The sequence below is a fragment of the Oncorhynchus mykiss genome, chromosome 8 (assembly GCF_057628025.1).
Source record: "Oncorhynchus mykiss isolate SJ-2025 chromosome 8, ASM5762802v1, whole genome shotgun sequence".
In the NCBI taxonomy this organism is placed as follows: Eukaryota; Metazoa; Chordata; class Actinopteri; order Salmoniformes; family Salmonidae; genus Oncorhynchus; species Oncorhynchus mykiss.
This window is the reverse complement of record NC_143029.1, coordinates 85,447,966-85,463,971: the sequence shown is the minus strand read 5'-3', so window position 1 is coordinate 85,463,971 and position 16,006 is coordinate 85,447,966. Positions and strand designations below refer to the sequence as shown.

At 42.3% G+C, this 16,006-nt stretch overlaps 1 protein-coding gene and 1 long non-coding RNA gene across 4 annotated transcripts in view; one reads left to right on the top strand and one right to left on the bottom strand.

The window, feature by feature from the left end:
* LOC110530798 (epidermal growth factor receptor substrate 15-like 1) overlaps positions 1-10,545 on the bottom strand; it is a 69,792-nt gene extending 59,247 nt beyond the window's left edge. For 2 of the 3 annotated variants that reach the window (XR_016482687.1, XM_036986549.2), the window contains exons 1-9: positions 10,422-10,545; positions 9,636-9,677; positions 4,733-4,822; positions 4,446-4,493; positions 4,260-4,355; positions 3,742-3,813; positions 1,027-1,152; positions 550-609; positions 17-370 (exon numbers count right to left, since the gene is read on the bottom strand). Coding sequence is in view for 2 of the 3 variants with exons in the window: in XM_036986549.2 (XP_036842444.2) it covers positions 17-370; positions 550-609; positions 1,027-1,152; positions 3,742-3,813; positions 4,260-4,355; positions 4,446-4,493; positions 4,733-4,822; positions 9,636-9,677; positions 10,422-10,448 (915 nt within the window). In the remaining variant the exon portion in view is untranslated. The remainder of the gene's footprint in view (positions 1-16; positions 371-549; positions 610-1,026; positions 1,153-3,741; positions 3,814-4,259; positions 4,356-4,445; positions 4,494-4,732; positions 4,823-9,635; positions 9,678-10,421) is intronic. The other variant, XM_036986548.2, reaches the window with a different exon arrangement.
* Positions 10,546-13,045: 2,500 nt separating this feature from the next.
* On the top strand, positions 13,046-14,414 carry LOC149982169 (uncharacterized). The gene is made up of 3 exons (XR_016482686.1): positions 13,046-13,140; positions 13,479-13,550; positions 14,312-14,414. It is a non-coding gene; the product is annotated as an uncharacterized LOC149982169 (long non-coding RNA).
* Positions 14,415-16,006: the final 1,592 nt, after the last annotated feature.

Below are 16,006 nucleotides of genomic sequence, written 5' to 3'. Positions count from 1 at the left end.
CTGTACTGTACCGTACCTGTGAGGGGGCTTTGAACGAAGGTTTAGGAGAGAGACTGCCAGCGCTGTTGATGGAGGTGATGCTTCTGTGAGATGGAGTGGAGTGTAGGGTGTCTTTGAGAGGAGGAGAGTTTGCTGTCCGAGACAGACCAGATAAGCCAGGCAGAGCCGCTACAGCGCCGGGCAGGGGAGGAGAGCTGGCTGTCCGAGACAGACCAGACAGGCCTGAGAGGGCAGACAAGGGAGGCAGGACGGAGACGGCGCCAGGCAGAGCCCCCGCAGACTTCTTCCTCTTGGATGGAGGGATGAGGGAGGAGGGTAGGACGGAAGGGACAGGCTCCTTCTCCATAGCCCTGTACACCAGGTGCATGGCCTGGAGGGGAAAGGAGAAAACAGTTCAGCAAACTTCATTCGCCCCATTTATACCTTGCGTAGGTGTGTCTTAGTGATTGGATTGTCATGAAAGGATGACGAAAACCACATGTTAATGCAAGGTGTAACCAGGCTAATTGGCATCTTAACTCCATGAGCTCTCTCCTCCAATCAACTTACCACTGAAAACTCCTCTCTGTCCAAGTGTCCATCTTTATCCACGTCACCGAGGTCCCAAATCTACAGAACAGAATATAACAAAAATATGACCAAACTGTCACAATATCTGTTATAGCTAACTTCTTAGTATACAGGAACATGTAGTAGTAGCTCTAGCTTTCCCACTGTTACCACATACCTATCCAATGAAATGGCTAGGGGGTAGGGGCTAGGGGGTGGGGTAGGGGCTAGGGGGTAGGGGGTGGGGTAGGGGCTAGAGGGTGGGGTAAGGGGTAGGGGGTAGGGGGTAGGGGCTAGGGAGTGGGAGTGGGGTAGGGTGTGGGGTAGGGGCTAGGGAGTGGGGTAGGGGGTGGGGTAGGGGCCAGGGTAGGGGCCAGGGCCTAGGGGGTAGGGAAGGGGGCTAGGGGGTGGGGTAGGGGCTAGGGGCTGGGCTTGGGGTAGGGATTGTATTTGGACAGAACCTTGTCATGTGCTTACCCTTCCTAACACATCCATGGGTAGTTTGGAGTTGATCAGGACAGGTTTGACTTGGTCTCCCGACAAAAGACCGTTGACTGGTAGAAGACTTTCAAAGATGCCATCAAACTTCCTTTTTTCATCAGACTGGAGGACAGGCAAGACAGGGAAAGAGAGAGACAGTGATAGAGAAACAGGGAAAGAAACAGAGAGAGAGAGAGAGAAACAGAGAGAGAGACAGGGAGAGAGAGAGACAGGGAGAGAGAGAGACAGGGAGAGAGAGAGACAGGGAAAGAGAGAGACAGGGAAAGAGAGAGAGAGGGGAACAGAGACAGGGAGAGAGAGACAGGGAGAGAGAGACAGGGAGAGAGAGAGGGAAACAGAGACAGGGAAAGAGAGACAGGGAAAGAGAGACAGGGAAAGAGAGAGGGAGAGAGAAACAGGGAAAGAGACAGGGAGAGAGAGAGAGACAGAGAGAGAAACAGAGAGAGAGACAGGGAGAGAAACAGAGAGAGAGGGAGAGAGAGAGAGACAGGGAGAGAGAAACATGGAAAGAGGGAGACAGGGAGAGATGTTACATGGGGTTACTCCTCACCTCCTTCTCAAAACCAGAGAAGCTCAGAGGACCCATCTACCAATGGTGCAGTATTGACTTATGCCTGTTTATAATCATCATAATTCTGGTCATCACTTTGTGGATTTAAGCTCACTGCATTTCTCCAACATGAAAAAAAATACATTGTCAAACATGTATAGGTCAATTGTTTAACAAAAGTGATGTGTTCTACAAACAATGACTTCAAAAATTATTCATACCCCTAGACTTTTACCACATTTTATTGTGTTAGAGCCTGAATTTAAAATGGATTCAATTGAGAATTGTTGTTACTGGCCTACACATAATATCACATAATGCCAAAATGGAATCATGTTTTTACAATTTCTTTGCAAATTAATTAAAAATGAAAAGCTGAAATGTCTCGAGTCCATAAGTATTCAACCCCCTTGGGGGGGGGGTGCATGCTATCAGATAATAGCTTCTCATGCTTTCGCCGAAAAGCATTTTTAAAATCTGACATGTTGGCTGGATTCACAACGAGTGTAGCTTTAATTGGAGTACCCTGCATGTGTGATTTAATGAAAGTTTGAGTTTTTATCTCGTACTATTTGAATTTGCCGCTCTGCTTTTCCCCAGGCTATTGGCTAGGAGAGAAGCAAGCGTCTCAATATCCTCAAGAGGTAAGCCTAAAAACATTCAGGAGTAGAAATGTGCTTAACGAGTCACATAATATGTTGCATGGACTCACTCTGTGTGAAATAATAGTGTTCGCAAGTGTTGTTGTAAAGTTTTTGGGGGACATGACGAAAACATGCTAATAATAGTTAAACAGTCAACTAGAGGGTACACCATATGTTTTGAATTGGCTACCTAGCTATTAGTCTGTTCCCTATCATCTTTTATAGGCTAGTTCCACCTGCTGCTGTAAATGGACTCTCCTTGAACAACTGCTCACCTGTCTCACAAACACGCAGGTGATGAGCGCCAAATGACACTCCGATCCCGGCTGATACCTTTGATTTTGATTTTGATCGATAAAGTATTTTAAAACTGTGCCTAAATAAATTACATTAACAGAAATTCATTTCCATTACTTTTTGGATTTCATAATGTTCCTAAAGTTTTCCAGGCATGGAAAACACAATTTAAAAAAAGAAATCCATGAATTATCCAGGATTTTTTTGACCGTAAAACCTGGTTCAGTCTGCTTTCCACCAGATACTGGGAGTTGAATTCACCTTTCAGCACAACAATAACCTAAAACACAAGGCCACATCTACACTGGAGTTGTTTACCAAGAAGACGGTGGACAGTTTTGACTTAAATCTGCCTGAAAATCGATGGAAAGACTTGAAAATGGTTGTCTAGCAATGATCGACATCCAATTTGACAGAGCTTGAAGAATTTAGAAAAGAATACTGGGCAAGATGTTTACAATGCAGGTGTGCAAACCTCTTACAGACTTACGCAGAATGACTCACAGCTGTAATCGCTGCCAAAAGTGATTGATTCTAAGACGTATTGACTCAGGTGTGTGAATACTTACAGTGTACGTAAATTAGATATTTCTGTATTTCATTTTCTAAAAAAAAATTGAAAAACATGTTTTCATTTTGTCATCATTAACCATTTTGTCATCATTACCCAGATAGCTGGCTAATCCATTTTGAATTCAGGCTATAACACAACAAAATGTGGAGTAAGGATATTGTTCACCTAATACCCTTTTGCACTATTGGTTAGAGCCTGTAAGTAAGCATTTCACTGTAAGGTCTACCTACACCTGTTGTATTCAGCATTTCACTGTAAGGTCTACCTACTCCTGTTGTATTCAGCATTTCACTGTAAGGTCTACCTACACCTGTTGTATTCAGCATTTCACTGTAAGGTCTACTACACCTGTTGTATTCAGCATTTCACTGTAAGGTCTACCTACTCCTGTTGTATTCAGCATTTCACTGTAAGGTCTACCTACACCTGTTGTATTCAGCATTTCACTGTAAGGTCTACTACACCTGTTGTATTCAGCATTTCACTGTAAGGTCTACCTACACCTGTTGTATTCGGCGCACGTGACAAATAGACTTTGATTTGATATGATATGAATGCTTTCTGAAGGCACAGCATATCTATCATTGATTGATTAATTTCTACGTACAACAGGTATGAATGCTCACCCTTACAGCCCAGTGGGAATCAGATGAAGGTGTACTCAGCGATGTGCTGAGCAACGGAGTATTTGTGTCTCTCTGCAACAATACAAAAAAACAACTTAGACTCTTTTCAATAAAAGACCACGGTAGTTCTTAACTGATATGACGACTGAGATTACCCCAATGAAGATAAGATCAACAGAGGGGTATCAACCGCCAGCTAACTTTAATAAACAACCAGAAATAACTGTTGATTTTCTGATACATTAAGAAAGATAAACTTAGACATGTGTTTTTTGGTTGTTGAGTCAATTGGACCGTTCCTATTTAAAACTGAACCTGCTAAAACAAAGTTATTTCAGATTATATAGGCAGGTTAGCTAGATAACTCATTCATCTTGTGTTCATTGCTGAAATGATTGAGACGATCAAGTGCATGTTTCTACTTTTGTTTTAAAACATAGTAATACATAGGACACTACAAACACACGTTCCCTACGAGGACAATATAGTTGGTGGTAAGTACGTAAAGTATCACTCACAAACTTGGGTGCTGCTAGAGTCTGATTGAGGTTGTTGAGACTGATGTCGTTGCCACCCTGAGCTGAGGCCACCAACCTCAACGCTATAAAGAAACCCTGGGAGGAACAGAGGATCTGGTCAATGGTTCATGTGGGAAATCATTAATGAATTGGTAGTAAGAAGTAATAGAGGTTCATTTTATTTACCCGTTTGTCCAAGAAGCCCTTCCTTTCTGGATCGGCCAAATCCCAGATCTGAAAATGGTCAAATAATATGGTGTAACTAACTGTATGTAGTTGGAGTCTTGGATATGAAGTGTGCAGTTTACTGAGCGTGGTGTGTGTGTGTGTGTGTGTGTGTGTGTGTGTGTGTGTGTGTGTGTGTGTTTGTGTGTGTGTGTGTTTGTGTGTGTGTGTGTTTGTGTGTGTGTGTTTGTGTGTGTGTGTGCGTGTTTGTGTGTGTGTGTGCGTGTGTGTGTGTGTCTGCTACTCACTTTTCCTAAGGTACTGTCTGAAAGGCCTGATTTCTTCAGGAACTGAGCAGCATCTGCAGCTCCTACTGTCCCAGTGTCTCCCAGATCCACCTTCAATGGGGGAACGGAATGGAGGTAATGTAATCAGCTGGTTGTGCTTCTGTATACAGTCACTCTGCTCATTAGCCCTGTATACAGTCACTCTGCTCATTAGCCCTGTATACAGTCACTCTGCAACATTAGCCCTGTATACAGCCACTCTGCTCATTAGCCCTGTATACAGCCACTCTGCAACATTAGCCCTGTATACAGTCACTCTGCTCATTGGCCCTGTATACAGTCACTCTGCAACATTAGCCCTGTATACAGTCACTCTGCAACATTAGCCCTGTATACAGTCACTCTGCTCATTGGCCCTGTATACAGTCACTCTGCTCATTGGCCCTGTATACAGTCACTCTGCTCATTGGCCCTGTATACAGTCACTCTGCTCATTGGCCCTGTATACAGTCACTCTGCTCATTGGCCCTGTATACAGTCACTCTGCTCATTGGCCCTGTATACAGTCACTCTGCAACATTAGCCCTGTATACAGTCACTCTGCAACATTAGCCCTGTATACAGCCACTCTGCTCATTAGCCCTGTATACAGCCACTCTGCAACATTAGCCCTGTATACAGTCACTCTGCAACATTAGCCCTGTATACAGTCACTCTGCTCATTGGCCCTGTATACAGTCACTCTGCAACATTAGCCCTGTATACAGTCACTCTGCTCATTAGCCCTGTATACAGTCACTCTGCAACATTAGCCCTGTATACAGTCACTCTGCAACATTAGCCCTGTATACAGTCACTCTGCTCATTAGCCCTGTATACAGTCACTCTGCTCATTAGCCCTGTATACAGTCACTCTGCTCATTGGCCCTGTATACAGCCACTCTGCAACATTAGCCCTGTATACAGCCACTCTGCAACATTAGCCCTGTATACAGCCACTCTGCAACATTAGCCCTGTATACAGCCACTCTGCAACATTAGCCCTGTATACAGCCACTCTGCAACATTAGCCCTGTATACAGTCACTCTGCTCATTAGCCCTGTATACAGTCACTCTGCTCATTGGCCCTGTATACAGCCACTCTGCAACATTAGCCCTGTATACAGCCACTCTGCAACATTAGCCCTGTATACAGCCACTCTGATCATTAGCCCTGTATACAGCCACTCTGCAACATTAGCCCTGTATACAGTCACTCTGCTCATTAGCCCTGTATACAGTCACTCTGCTCATTGGCCCTGTATACAGCCACTCTGCAACATTAGCCCTGTATACAGCCACTCTGCAACATTAGCCCTGTATACAGTCACTCTGCTCATTAGCCCTGTATACAGTCACTCTGCTCATTGGCCCTGTATACAGCCACTCTGCAACATTAGCCCTGTATACAGCCACTCTGCAACATTAGCCCTGTATACAGCCACTCTGCAACATTAGCCCTGTATACAGCCACTCTGCAACATTAGCCCTGTATACAGCCACTCTGCAACATTAGCCCTGTATACAGCCACTCTGCAACATTAGCCCTGTGTACAGCCACTCTGCTCATTAGCCCTGTGTACAGCCACTCTGCAACATTAGCCCTGTATACAGCCACTCTGCAACATTAGCCCTGTATACAGCCACTCTGCAACATTAGCCCTGTATACAGCCACTCTGCAACATTAGCCCTGTATACAGACACTCTGCAACATTAGCCCTGTATACAGCCACTCTGCAACATTAGCCCTGTATACAGCCACTCTGCAACATTAGCCCTGTATACAGCCACTCTGCAACATTAGCCCTGTATACAGCCACTCTGCAACATTAGCCCTGTATACAGCCACTCTGCAACATTAGCCCTGTATACAGCCACTCTGCAACATTAGCCCTGTATACAGCCACTCTGCAACATTAGCCCTGTATACAGCCACTCTGCACCATTAGCCCTGTATACAGTCACTCTGCTCATTAGCCCTGTATACAGCCACTCTGCAACATTAGCCCTGTATACAGCCACTCTGCAACATTAGCCCTGTATACAGCCACTCTGCTCATTAGCCCTGTATACAGCCACTCTGCAACATTAGCCCTGTATACAGCCACTCTGCAACATTAGCCCTGTATACAGCCACTCTGCAACATTAGCCCTGTATACAGCCACTCTGCAACATTAGCCCTGTATACAGCCACTCTGCAACATTAGCCCTGTATACAGCCACTCTGCAACATTAGCCCTGTATACAGCCACTCTGCAACATTAGCCCTGTATACAGACACTCTGCAACATTAGCCCTGTATACAGCCACTCTGCAACATTAGCCCTGTATACAGCCACACTGCTCATTAGCCCTGTATACAGCCACTCTGCTCATTAGCCCTGTATACAGCCACTCTGCAACATTAGCCCTGTATTCAGCCACTCTGATCATTAGCCCTGTATACAGTCACTCTGCTCATTAGCCCTGTATACAGCCACTCTGCTCATTAGCCCTGTATACAGTCACTCTGCTCATTAGTCCTGTATACAGCCACTCTGCTCATTAGCCCTGTATATAGCCACACTGCAACATTAGCCCTGTATACAGCCACTCTGCAACATTAGCCCTGTATACAGCCACTCTGCAACATTAGCCCTGTATACAGCCACTCTGCTCATTAGCCCTGTATATAGCCACACTGCAACATTAGCCCTGTATACAGCCACTCTGCAACATTAGCCCTGTATACAGCCACTCTGCAACATTAGCCCTGTATACAGCCACTCTGCAACATTAGCCCTGTATACAGCCACTCTGCAACATTAGCCCTGTATACAGACACTCTGCAACATTAGCCCTGTATACAGCCACTCTGCAACATTAGCCCTGTATACAGCCACTCTGCAACATTAGCCCTGTATACAGCCACTCTGCAACATTAGCCCTGTATACAGCCACACTGCTCATTAGCCCTGTATACAGCCACTCTGCTCATTAGCCCTGTATACAGCCACTCTGCAACATTAGCCCTGTATTCAGCCACTCTGATCATTAGCCCTGTATACAGTCACTCTGCTCATTAGCCCTGTATACAGCCACTCTGCTCATTAGCCCTGTATACAGTTACTCTGCTCATTAGTCCTGTATACAGCCAATCTGCTCATTAGCCCTGTATACAGCCACTCTGCTCATTAGCCCTGTATATAGCCACACTGCAACATTAGCCCTGTATACAGCCACTCTGCAACATTAGCCCTGTATACAGCCACTCTGCAACATTAGCCCTGTATACAGCCACTCTGCTCATTAGCCCTGTATATAGCCACACTGCAACATTAGCCCTGTATACAGCCACTCTGCAACATTAGCCCTGTATACAGCCACTCTGCAACATTAGCCCTGTATACAGCCACTCTGCAACATTAGCCCTGTATACAGCCACTCTGCAACATTAGCCCTGTATACAGCCACTCTGCAACATTAGCCCTGTATACAGCCACTCTGCAACATTAGCCCTGTATACAGCCACTCTGCAACATTAGCCCTGTATACAGCCACTCTGCAACATTAGCCCTGTATACAGCCACTCTGCAACATTAGCCCTGTATACAGCCACTCTGCAACATTAGCCCTGTATACAGCCACTCTGCAACATTAGCCCTGTATACAGCCACTCTGCAACATTAGCCCTGTATACAGCCACTCTGCAACATTAGCCCTGTATACAGCCACTCTGCAACATTAGCCCTGTATACAGCCACTCTGCAACATTAGAATTGCAACACTTATTGGGTGTAAAAGTTGGAACATTGGGATCCTTTTAACGTTAACAAAAAATCCCTAACCGAAAAACCATTTATTTTACCCCCACTTAATTATAAATCACAGTTCAGTTATAACAATACATTATTTTCTGTGTTATAGCCAATAGGCTGGAAAGGCCTGGGGAAGTTGTGCAATTCAAATACAACCAGAGAGGAAGAGGCAAAACGGACACTACTTGGTGAATTTGCAAGGCATGACAAAACACTGCAAGATGAAGATTACCAAAACATATGAGCACACTTCTGCCTCTCTCTCTCCCTGGCCTGCCTGCTCGCTAATGAAGCAAGTGTGTTCAGTCTTCGGTCTGTTGCGTGTATAGTATCCTAGCCTATTCACCGCACCGATGTCTTAGAGGGGTAACCTACTCTTCGTTTTGGTCTCATATGAAATTACAGTAGCCTGTATCGATTACGCTTTTCAGACGTATTGGGATGTGGCCCCTTGAAAGCGTCTTCGCTACTGCATGTTTGATTGTCTGTGAGGGTATGCTACACTACGGGTTTTCAAATGCCGACACGAAACATTGTCTGGTGATATGAACGGACGTTTTACTTGTCTGTAAAGGAATGTCGCTTCTGAAGTGGGACTCAAATCCATCACTCGGCAATCAGAACCGTCAACCAAATAATATCGAGCTGCGGCGCTGCAAAGGTACAGACAGACCTGATGCGGCACTGTTTTTTTAATTGTCTGAAAAGTTATCAATTGTCGCTATCGACATGATATACTGTAGCTGCGTTCTGTCTGTAACGGGTTACGGTAGATATAACTTCATTAATCAGCCCTTGCGGTCATACATATGCAATAGCGCCATTATTCTGCATTGTAAATTGATGTGGAATTGTATGATGTTTTCGTATTGTTTTAACGGAAAACCGATTTATAAAAAAAATGGCCGTTTAAACCTTAAGCAATATTGTCCATTTGTCACGTCCCCAATTGGAACTGCAATGTAATGCATTGTAGAGGGAAGGAGCAGAGTGGCTATAGCTTATGTAGAGACATACCAAATACATTGACAACATTTTAGGTGTAACAAACAAAACATGAATGGCACAAATTATCATTCATTCACCTGTCTGTAGTAGACTTCGTAAACTGGGTTTCCACTCGATAACTGCAGAGAAATCAAGAAACGTCAGGGGAGATGTAGTTTAAAAAAATAATAAAAAACTAGCACGTTTACTTACACATTTTGGTCTACTTTCATTCAACACATTTTTGGGAAGACTTGAAAGATGTAACCTATGTTGTCACAGGTGAAGTTACAGCGAATCAACAGTGTCTAAATCTGTGTCACTGTCAGTATGAAGTGGTTTCAAGTCTGCCATGACCAATCTCTTTTAAGTAGAGCAACCCACATTACTTGTAATAAAGATGAGCAAGTCAACAGCCATAAGAAACGGTGTGAACAGTGACGATTAGGAAGATAAAGAAGGAAATTACAGCTGAGCTAACAAACACTGGAGCTAACAGCTAACAGTTCAACTTTTGGTGACTTGGCTGCAAGCTAACTTCAAATAGACTAGTAGCTAATTGTTTGACAGTGATAGTGTTACTGACACAACTACGATAGTAAAACATTGATTGTCAATGTGATTCATGATATTAGGAAAACATAGCTACAGCTAGATAGCAATCATTTAGCTACACCAACTGAGCTATTGTCGGCTCCCTTCCTGTTGCAGGCGAAAATGCTAACAGCTAGCTAGATAGCTAACAAGGGGACATGCATCAATCTTTGACTTCTCAGCTAGTGGTTACCATATAATTCAATCACTTTCTAGATGTGTGAATAACTAGCTAATGTACACCATTTAACCATAGCAAAAACATCTGGAAAGTACGTTTTTGGAGTTACCTGGGTGAGAGTCATGAGCGCCGCCATATTTCCTGCTGTGTCGAGAGCGCGCACACCCTTGAAGCTACGACGCGCCTCACCACTGACAGCTCGACATTGTTGACATCAGTGGTGTGGAGGAGCATGAATGCAAGGGGAGGGAAAACTTGTTATTTTCAGTAACACCGAATAAAAGAAGACAATAGAATAGAACTAGCTACACCCTTTTCCATTGTTCACCCTCTTCTATTCAGTGCCAAGTCTAGGACAAAAAGGCTTCTCAACAGTTTTTACCCCCAAGCGATAAGACTCCGGAACAGGTAACCAAATGGTTACCCAGACTATTTGCATTGTGTGTGTCCCCCAACCCATCTTTTACGCTGCTGCTACTCTCTGTTTATCTTATATGCATAGTCACTTTAACTATACATTCATGTACATACTACCTCAATTGGCCCGACCAACCAGTGGTCCCGCACATTGGCTAACCGGGCTATCTGCATTGTGTCCCACCACCCACCACCCCCTCTTTACTCTACTGCTACTCTCTGTTCATCATAAATGCATAGTTACTTTAACCAAATCTACAAGTACAGACTACCTTAATCAACCTGACTAACCGGTGTCTGTATGTAGCCTCGCTACTTTTATAGCCTCGCTACTATATATAGCCTCTCTACTATATATAGCCTTACTACTGTATATAGCCTGTCTTTTTACTGTTGTTTCATTTCTTTACTTACCTATTGTTCACCTAATACCTTTTTTGCACTATTGGTTAGAGCCTGCAAGTAATCATTTCACTGTAAGGTCTACCTACACCTGTTGTATTCAGAATTTCACTGTAAGGTCTACCTACACCTGTTGTATTCAGCATTTCACTGTAAGGTCTACCTACACCTGTTGTATTCAGCATTTCACTGTAAGGTCTACTACACCTGTTGTATTCAGCATTTCACTGTAAGGTCTACTACACCTGTTGTATTCAGCATTTCACTGTAAGGTCTACTACACCTGTTGTATTCAGCATTTCACTGTAAGGTCTACTACACTTGTTGTATTCAGCATTTCACTGTAAGGTCTATCTATGCCTGTTGTATTCAGCATTTCACTGTAAGGTCTATCTATGCCTGTTGTATTCAGCATTTCACTGTAAGGTCTACCTACACCTGTTGTATTCAGCAGTTCACTGTAAGGTCTACTACACCTGTTGTATTCAGCATTTCACTGTAAGGTCTACTACACCTGTTGTATTCAGCATTTCACTGTAAGGTCTACCTACACCTGTTGTATTCAGCATTTCACTGTAAGGTCTACCTACACCTGTTGTATTCGGCGCACGTGACAAATAAACTTTGATTTGATTTTCCATTCCTTATAACTTTTATGAAAAATATGTTGTCAAAGAAATTGTGGTCATTATAGAACACAGACATTCAATAAATGGGAATAAACACTCAAGTTGAATCACTTATTGCCGAGGCATTTTGCTAATTTACTGTGCTTGTTATTCAACAGGCGCACTATTTTTCTAATTTATTGTCTGTCTTTATTACTGTTTTTTTTGTTTTTTATTGCTTTGGTACTCTTTTCACAAGTATGTGGAGAATTTTAGTAGTACAGAACTAAAAAACTACAAACTGGTAACACTTGTAACGCAGCTAGTCATACATATTGTGCCTTTCATTGTGCATTCATTTTGTTTGTAGACATCTTTCACCACACAACCATTCAAAATATACGTTAACTGTGAAATATAATGAGTACATTGGTTTAATCATAAAAACACAAAATAATTATATCGTTTCAATGTAGTTATTTTAACAACCAGTTCATCCAATTGCAAAACATTTACGATACATGTTTCAAAATTGCCCTTTGAATGTAGTATGCGACAGTACATTACAGTGTTTTCACATTAGACAACACACTTGCAGTACCCATTAAAATTGACTGAACATCAAATGTCTATAATTTCCATCCCATGTGTGATCAAATGTGTGATGATTGAAGACATCTTTCACAATGTAATCACAATGCGAATTCGCAGTAAATATCCTCATTGTTCATGCAACTGGGGGAAAACTTTTGGCATGGCGAATTCAAGCCTGACATACTGTAGGTCTGGATGTAAATCATTGCATGGCTCGTCTGTGGGGGATGATATGTGCCAGAATTAAGCCAAGACAACTGCACCACCGTGTGGCTGTCGCCTGCCATTGAACGTCTGACTGACATGACACGATACAAATGCCTTGCTAACGTCTGCGTGACGCCTGCGTGTTAATGAAAGTCATAAGGTGCATAGTTTATATTTAAATGTATTAAACCATAAATGTTAGAAACTTAATGTTTTTCCTGTGCACGCCGACATGCCAAGGTAGCCACCTTGAGCCACCGCTTGTGTATTTCCTGTTATAGCTAATGGCTTATAAAAGATGATGTCCAATCTATAGGTCATCTGTCTTTCCCTCAACAACTCATGGCATGGTATGTTGTCCTATCTCGCTGTATACAGATCTAAATATTGTTAGCCAATCACAGACTGTGTTGTTACCAGTTCCCAGTAGCCTACATCAGAGAACCAATAAGAGTTGTGTCCGTGGCTTTCAGTCGAATAGAGGAGTTCATAGGCTTTCCCAGGGGGTCCGTGCACTCGATTTTCGAGAGTGTCTGGCCAAGATAGTTTCCTTAGAGACAATGAAAATAATTACCAAGATGTCCTTGATCCGACTGAGGAGTAAGCAGGTTATATTTAAGTTGTGATATCACTAGGAAATATTTAGCCCTACTGTGTTGCTAAGGCAAATTTGGTTGATTTGAAAATAATAACTTTTTGTCTACAACGAGTATAAGCAATATTTTTTACTATGTCGATAGGGGAGTAGACTAGTGTACAATAATAACGTAATTTGATGTGCTAGTATTATTTATTTCATGGATGAATTACATTGTAAATGAAAATATACACACATGGGGCTATAGGATATATACATGTACATATTTTACATTGTAATACACTACCCCTACATTCCACTGTGTGCTGGAGCTATGGATTTATTTTTCCACTGTCTCTAGGCCTACGCATTCACACTCGAACGGAATTGAATGTGGGATGCATAACTACTTTTCACTGACGAAGGGAACGAGGTACAACTTATAATTTCGATCGAAGACCTTAAAATCATGCCTGACAAGAGCAATGAAATCATAACGATATCTAAATATAGTGTGGATAACAGAATAGCCTATTCTACAATAATGTAAGTCTATGGGCTAGTATTCATTTAAATGATTATGGTATTGTACAAGGTAGATAGAGGAGCAGCAATGTCGAGGAGCAATAATGTAAGTCTATGGGCTAGTATTCATTTAAATGATTATGGTATTGTACAAGGTAGATAGAGGAGCAGCAATGTAGAGGAGCAATAATGTAAGTCTATGGGCTAGTATTCATTTAAATGATTATGGTATTGTACAAGGTAGATAGAGGAGCAGCAATGTAGAGGAGCAATAATGTAAGTCTATGGGCTAGTATTCATTTAAATGATTATGGTATTGTACAAGGTAGATAGAGGAGCAGCAATGTAGAGGAGCAATAATGTAAGTCTATGGGCTAGTATTCATTTATTTAAATTGTAAATGTGTACGAGTACGCTACTTCAGTCAATGATTATGGTATTGTACAAGGTAGATAGAGGAGCAGCAATGTAGAGGAGCAATAATGTCATTGAATGTGCTATAGTATAATTTGTTTAATTGATGAATGAAATTGTAAATGGGGATGGAGAGGCTACTTCATTCAGTGAATACTAAATGTCTTGCTATCTCTGGGAGTACGTTAGTGAAGGCTTTTCAGCTGTTGAACTATGGCAAGGTTGAAATCATTTCTAAATCGATCTTTCTTTTAGTCAATAAGTGATGAGCCAGAGCTACCAATCACCGTCCCTGCAGCTGTTCTACCCACCACCCACACTGCTCTCCCTCCACAAGCATGCTCATCCTCTACTCCTGTTCAACTAATTTGACACCAGACTGAAAAAGACTGTACATACATACCTCTGTGTCCATCTCATTGCAACATGATCCAACCAAGGCCAAAGATGGACGCCTAAAATGTGAGAAATGTAAACAAGATGCTATAGTTGTATGTGTGTGTGTGTGTGTGTGTGTGTGTGTGTGTGTGTGTGTGTGTGTGTGTGTGTGTGTGTGTGTGTGTGTGTGTGTGCGTGCGTGTACGGACTTCCAAGAAAAGACATGAGTGGATGGCAAATGAGATAGCGATGAGAGTGAGAGCATAAGTATGAAAATAAAGACCCCTTGGGATCTAAAATGAATATGGGGTGCCCTCTTGTGTCTCCTTTTTTGTCCATTTGAGGATACCACAGTCACCCCTGGTGGAGGTTCTTGGAACACTGCTATTTAAGTCTGAGCAGAGGTTGACGAAAACGTTCAAAGTTGGTGGTGCTACCAGGCAGATGTTTGAGAAAGGGGTTCCAAAAGGGTTCTTTGCCTGTCACGAAAGGACAACCCTTTTTGGTTCCAGGTAGAAGTCTTTTTGGTTCCATGAAAAACCCTCTGTGGAATGGAGCCCGAAAGAGTTCTACCTGGGACCAGAACGGATTCTCCTATGGAGACAGTGGAACAATCCTTTTAGGTGGTAGATAGCACCTTTTTATCTGAGTGTAGGCCTATATTGCAGTGGTGGTTCCGTGGTTTTCTGTAATAAAATAAATGACAAAAAAAATCAGAAATACTATGAAACAGACCCACTTTTAGCACACATTTGCAAACAGGCAAAGTAACCTTCTATGTGTGCTGAGGCACGTGTGATCCCTCAACATTGACAGGATTGACAACAACAAAAAGTCATGCTCACATGCAAACAAACGTTAACATGTCTAACTTGCACCGTTATGCAATTATTAGGAGACTAGATACAAATAGCTAACACTGGCTACCAATGTTCTAGCATTCACTTATTGAGGCAAGCAGATCAGAGATGTCAAGGTGGTACCCAAGTATATGCCATGTGTATATGTGACACATACATATGTATGGTCATATGTTTTTATGTTTTATTTCATTTGTTATTTTATTTTATTTATTGTATCATAATGGAGGTTGGCTAGGTTGCTAATGGTTTACAGTTAAGAGAAGGGATTAGGATGGCGTCTGAACATTCTGTACTTTTTTTCAACAATGTTTTAGATCCAATTTGTTTTATTTTTTTATGAACAAAAGCTCAGTTTACTTTACAGCACCAGAGTTGTGGGTTCGATTAATACCAAAATGTGTGGACTATTTTCACTTTCAATAAAAGCGTCTGCTAAGTAAATATATTACGGTATTACAGTTCTGTATTAGCCAATGCAGTTTTAGCAACTTCGTTTTCTTTGGATACATGTTTACTGTATAGGGGATGCATTTATTTGTTTTTGACTTTGTGTACTGGTATTGTATTACTGCACTGTAAGAGCTACAAACACTATCTGTGTACGCGACCAATAAACATTGATTTGTTACATAAAGCACATCTCTAATATTGTCAATGTCAGATTTTTTAAAAACGTATTGTGAAGTACAATCATAAATCATCATAGTAG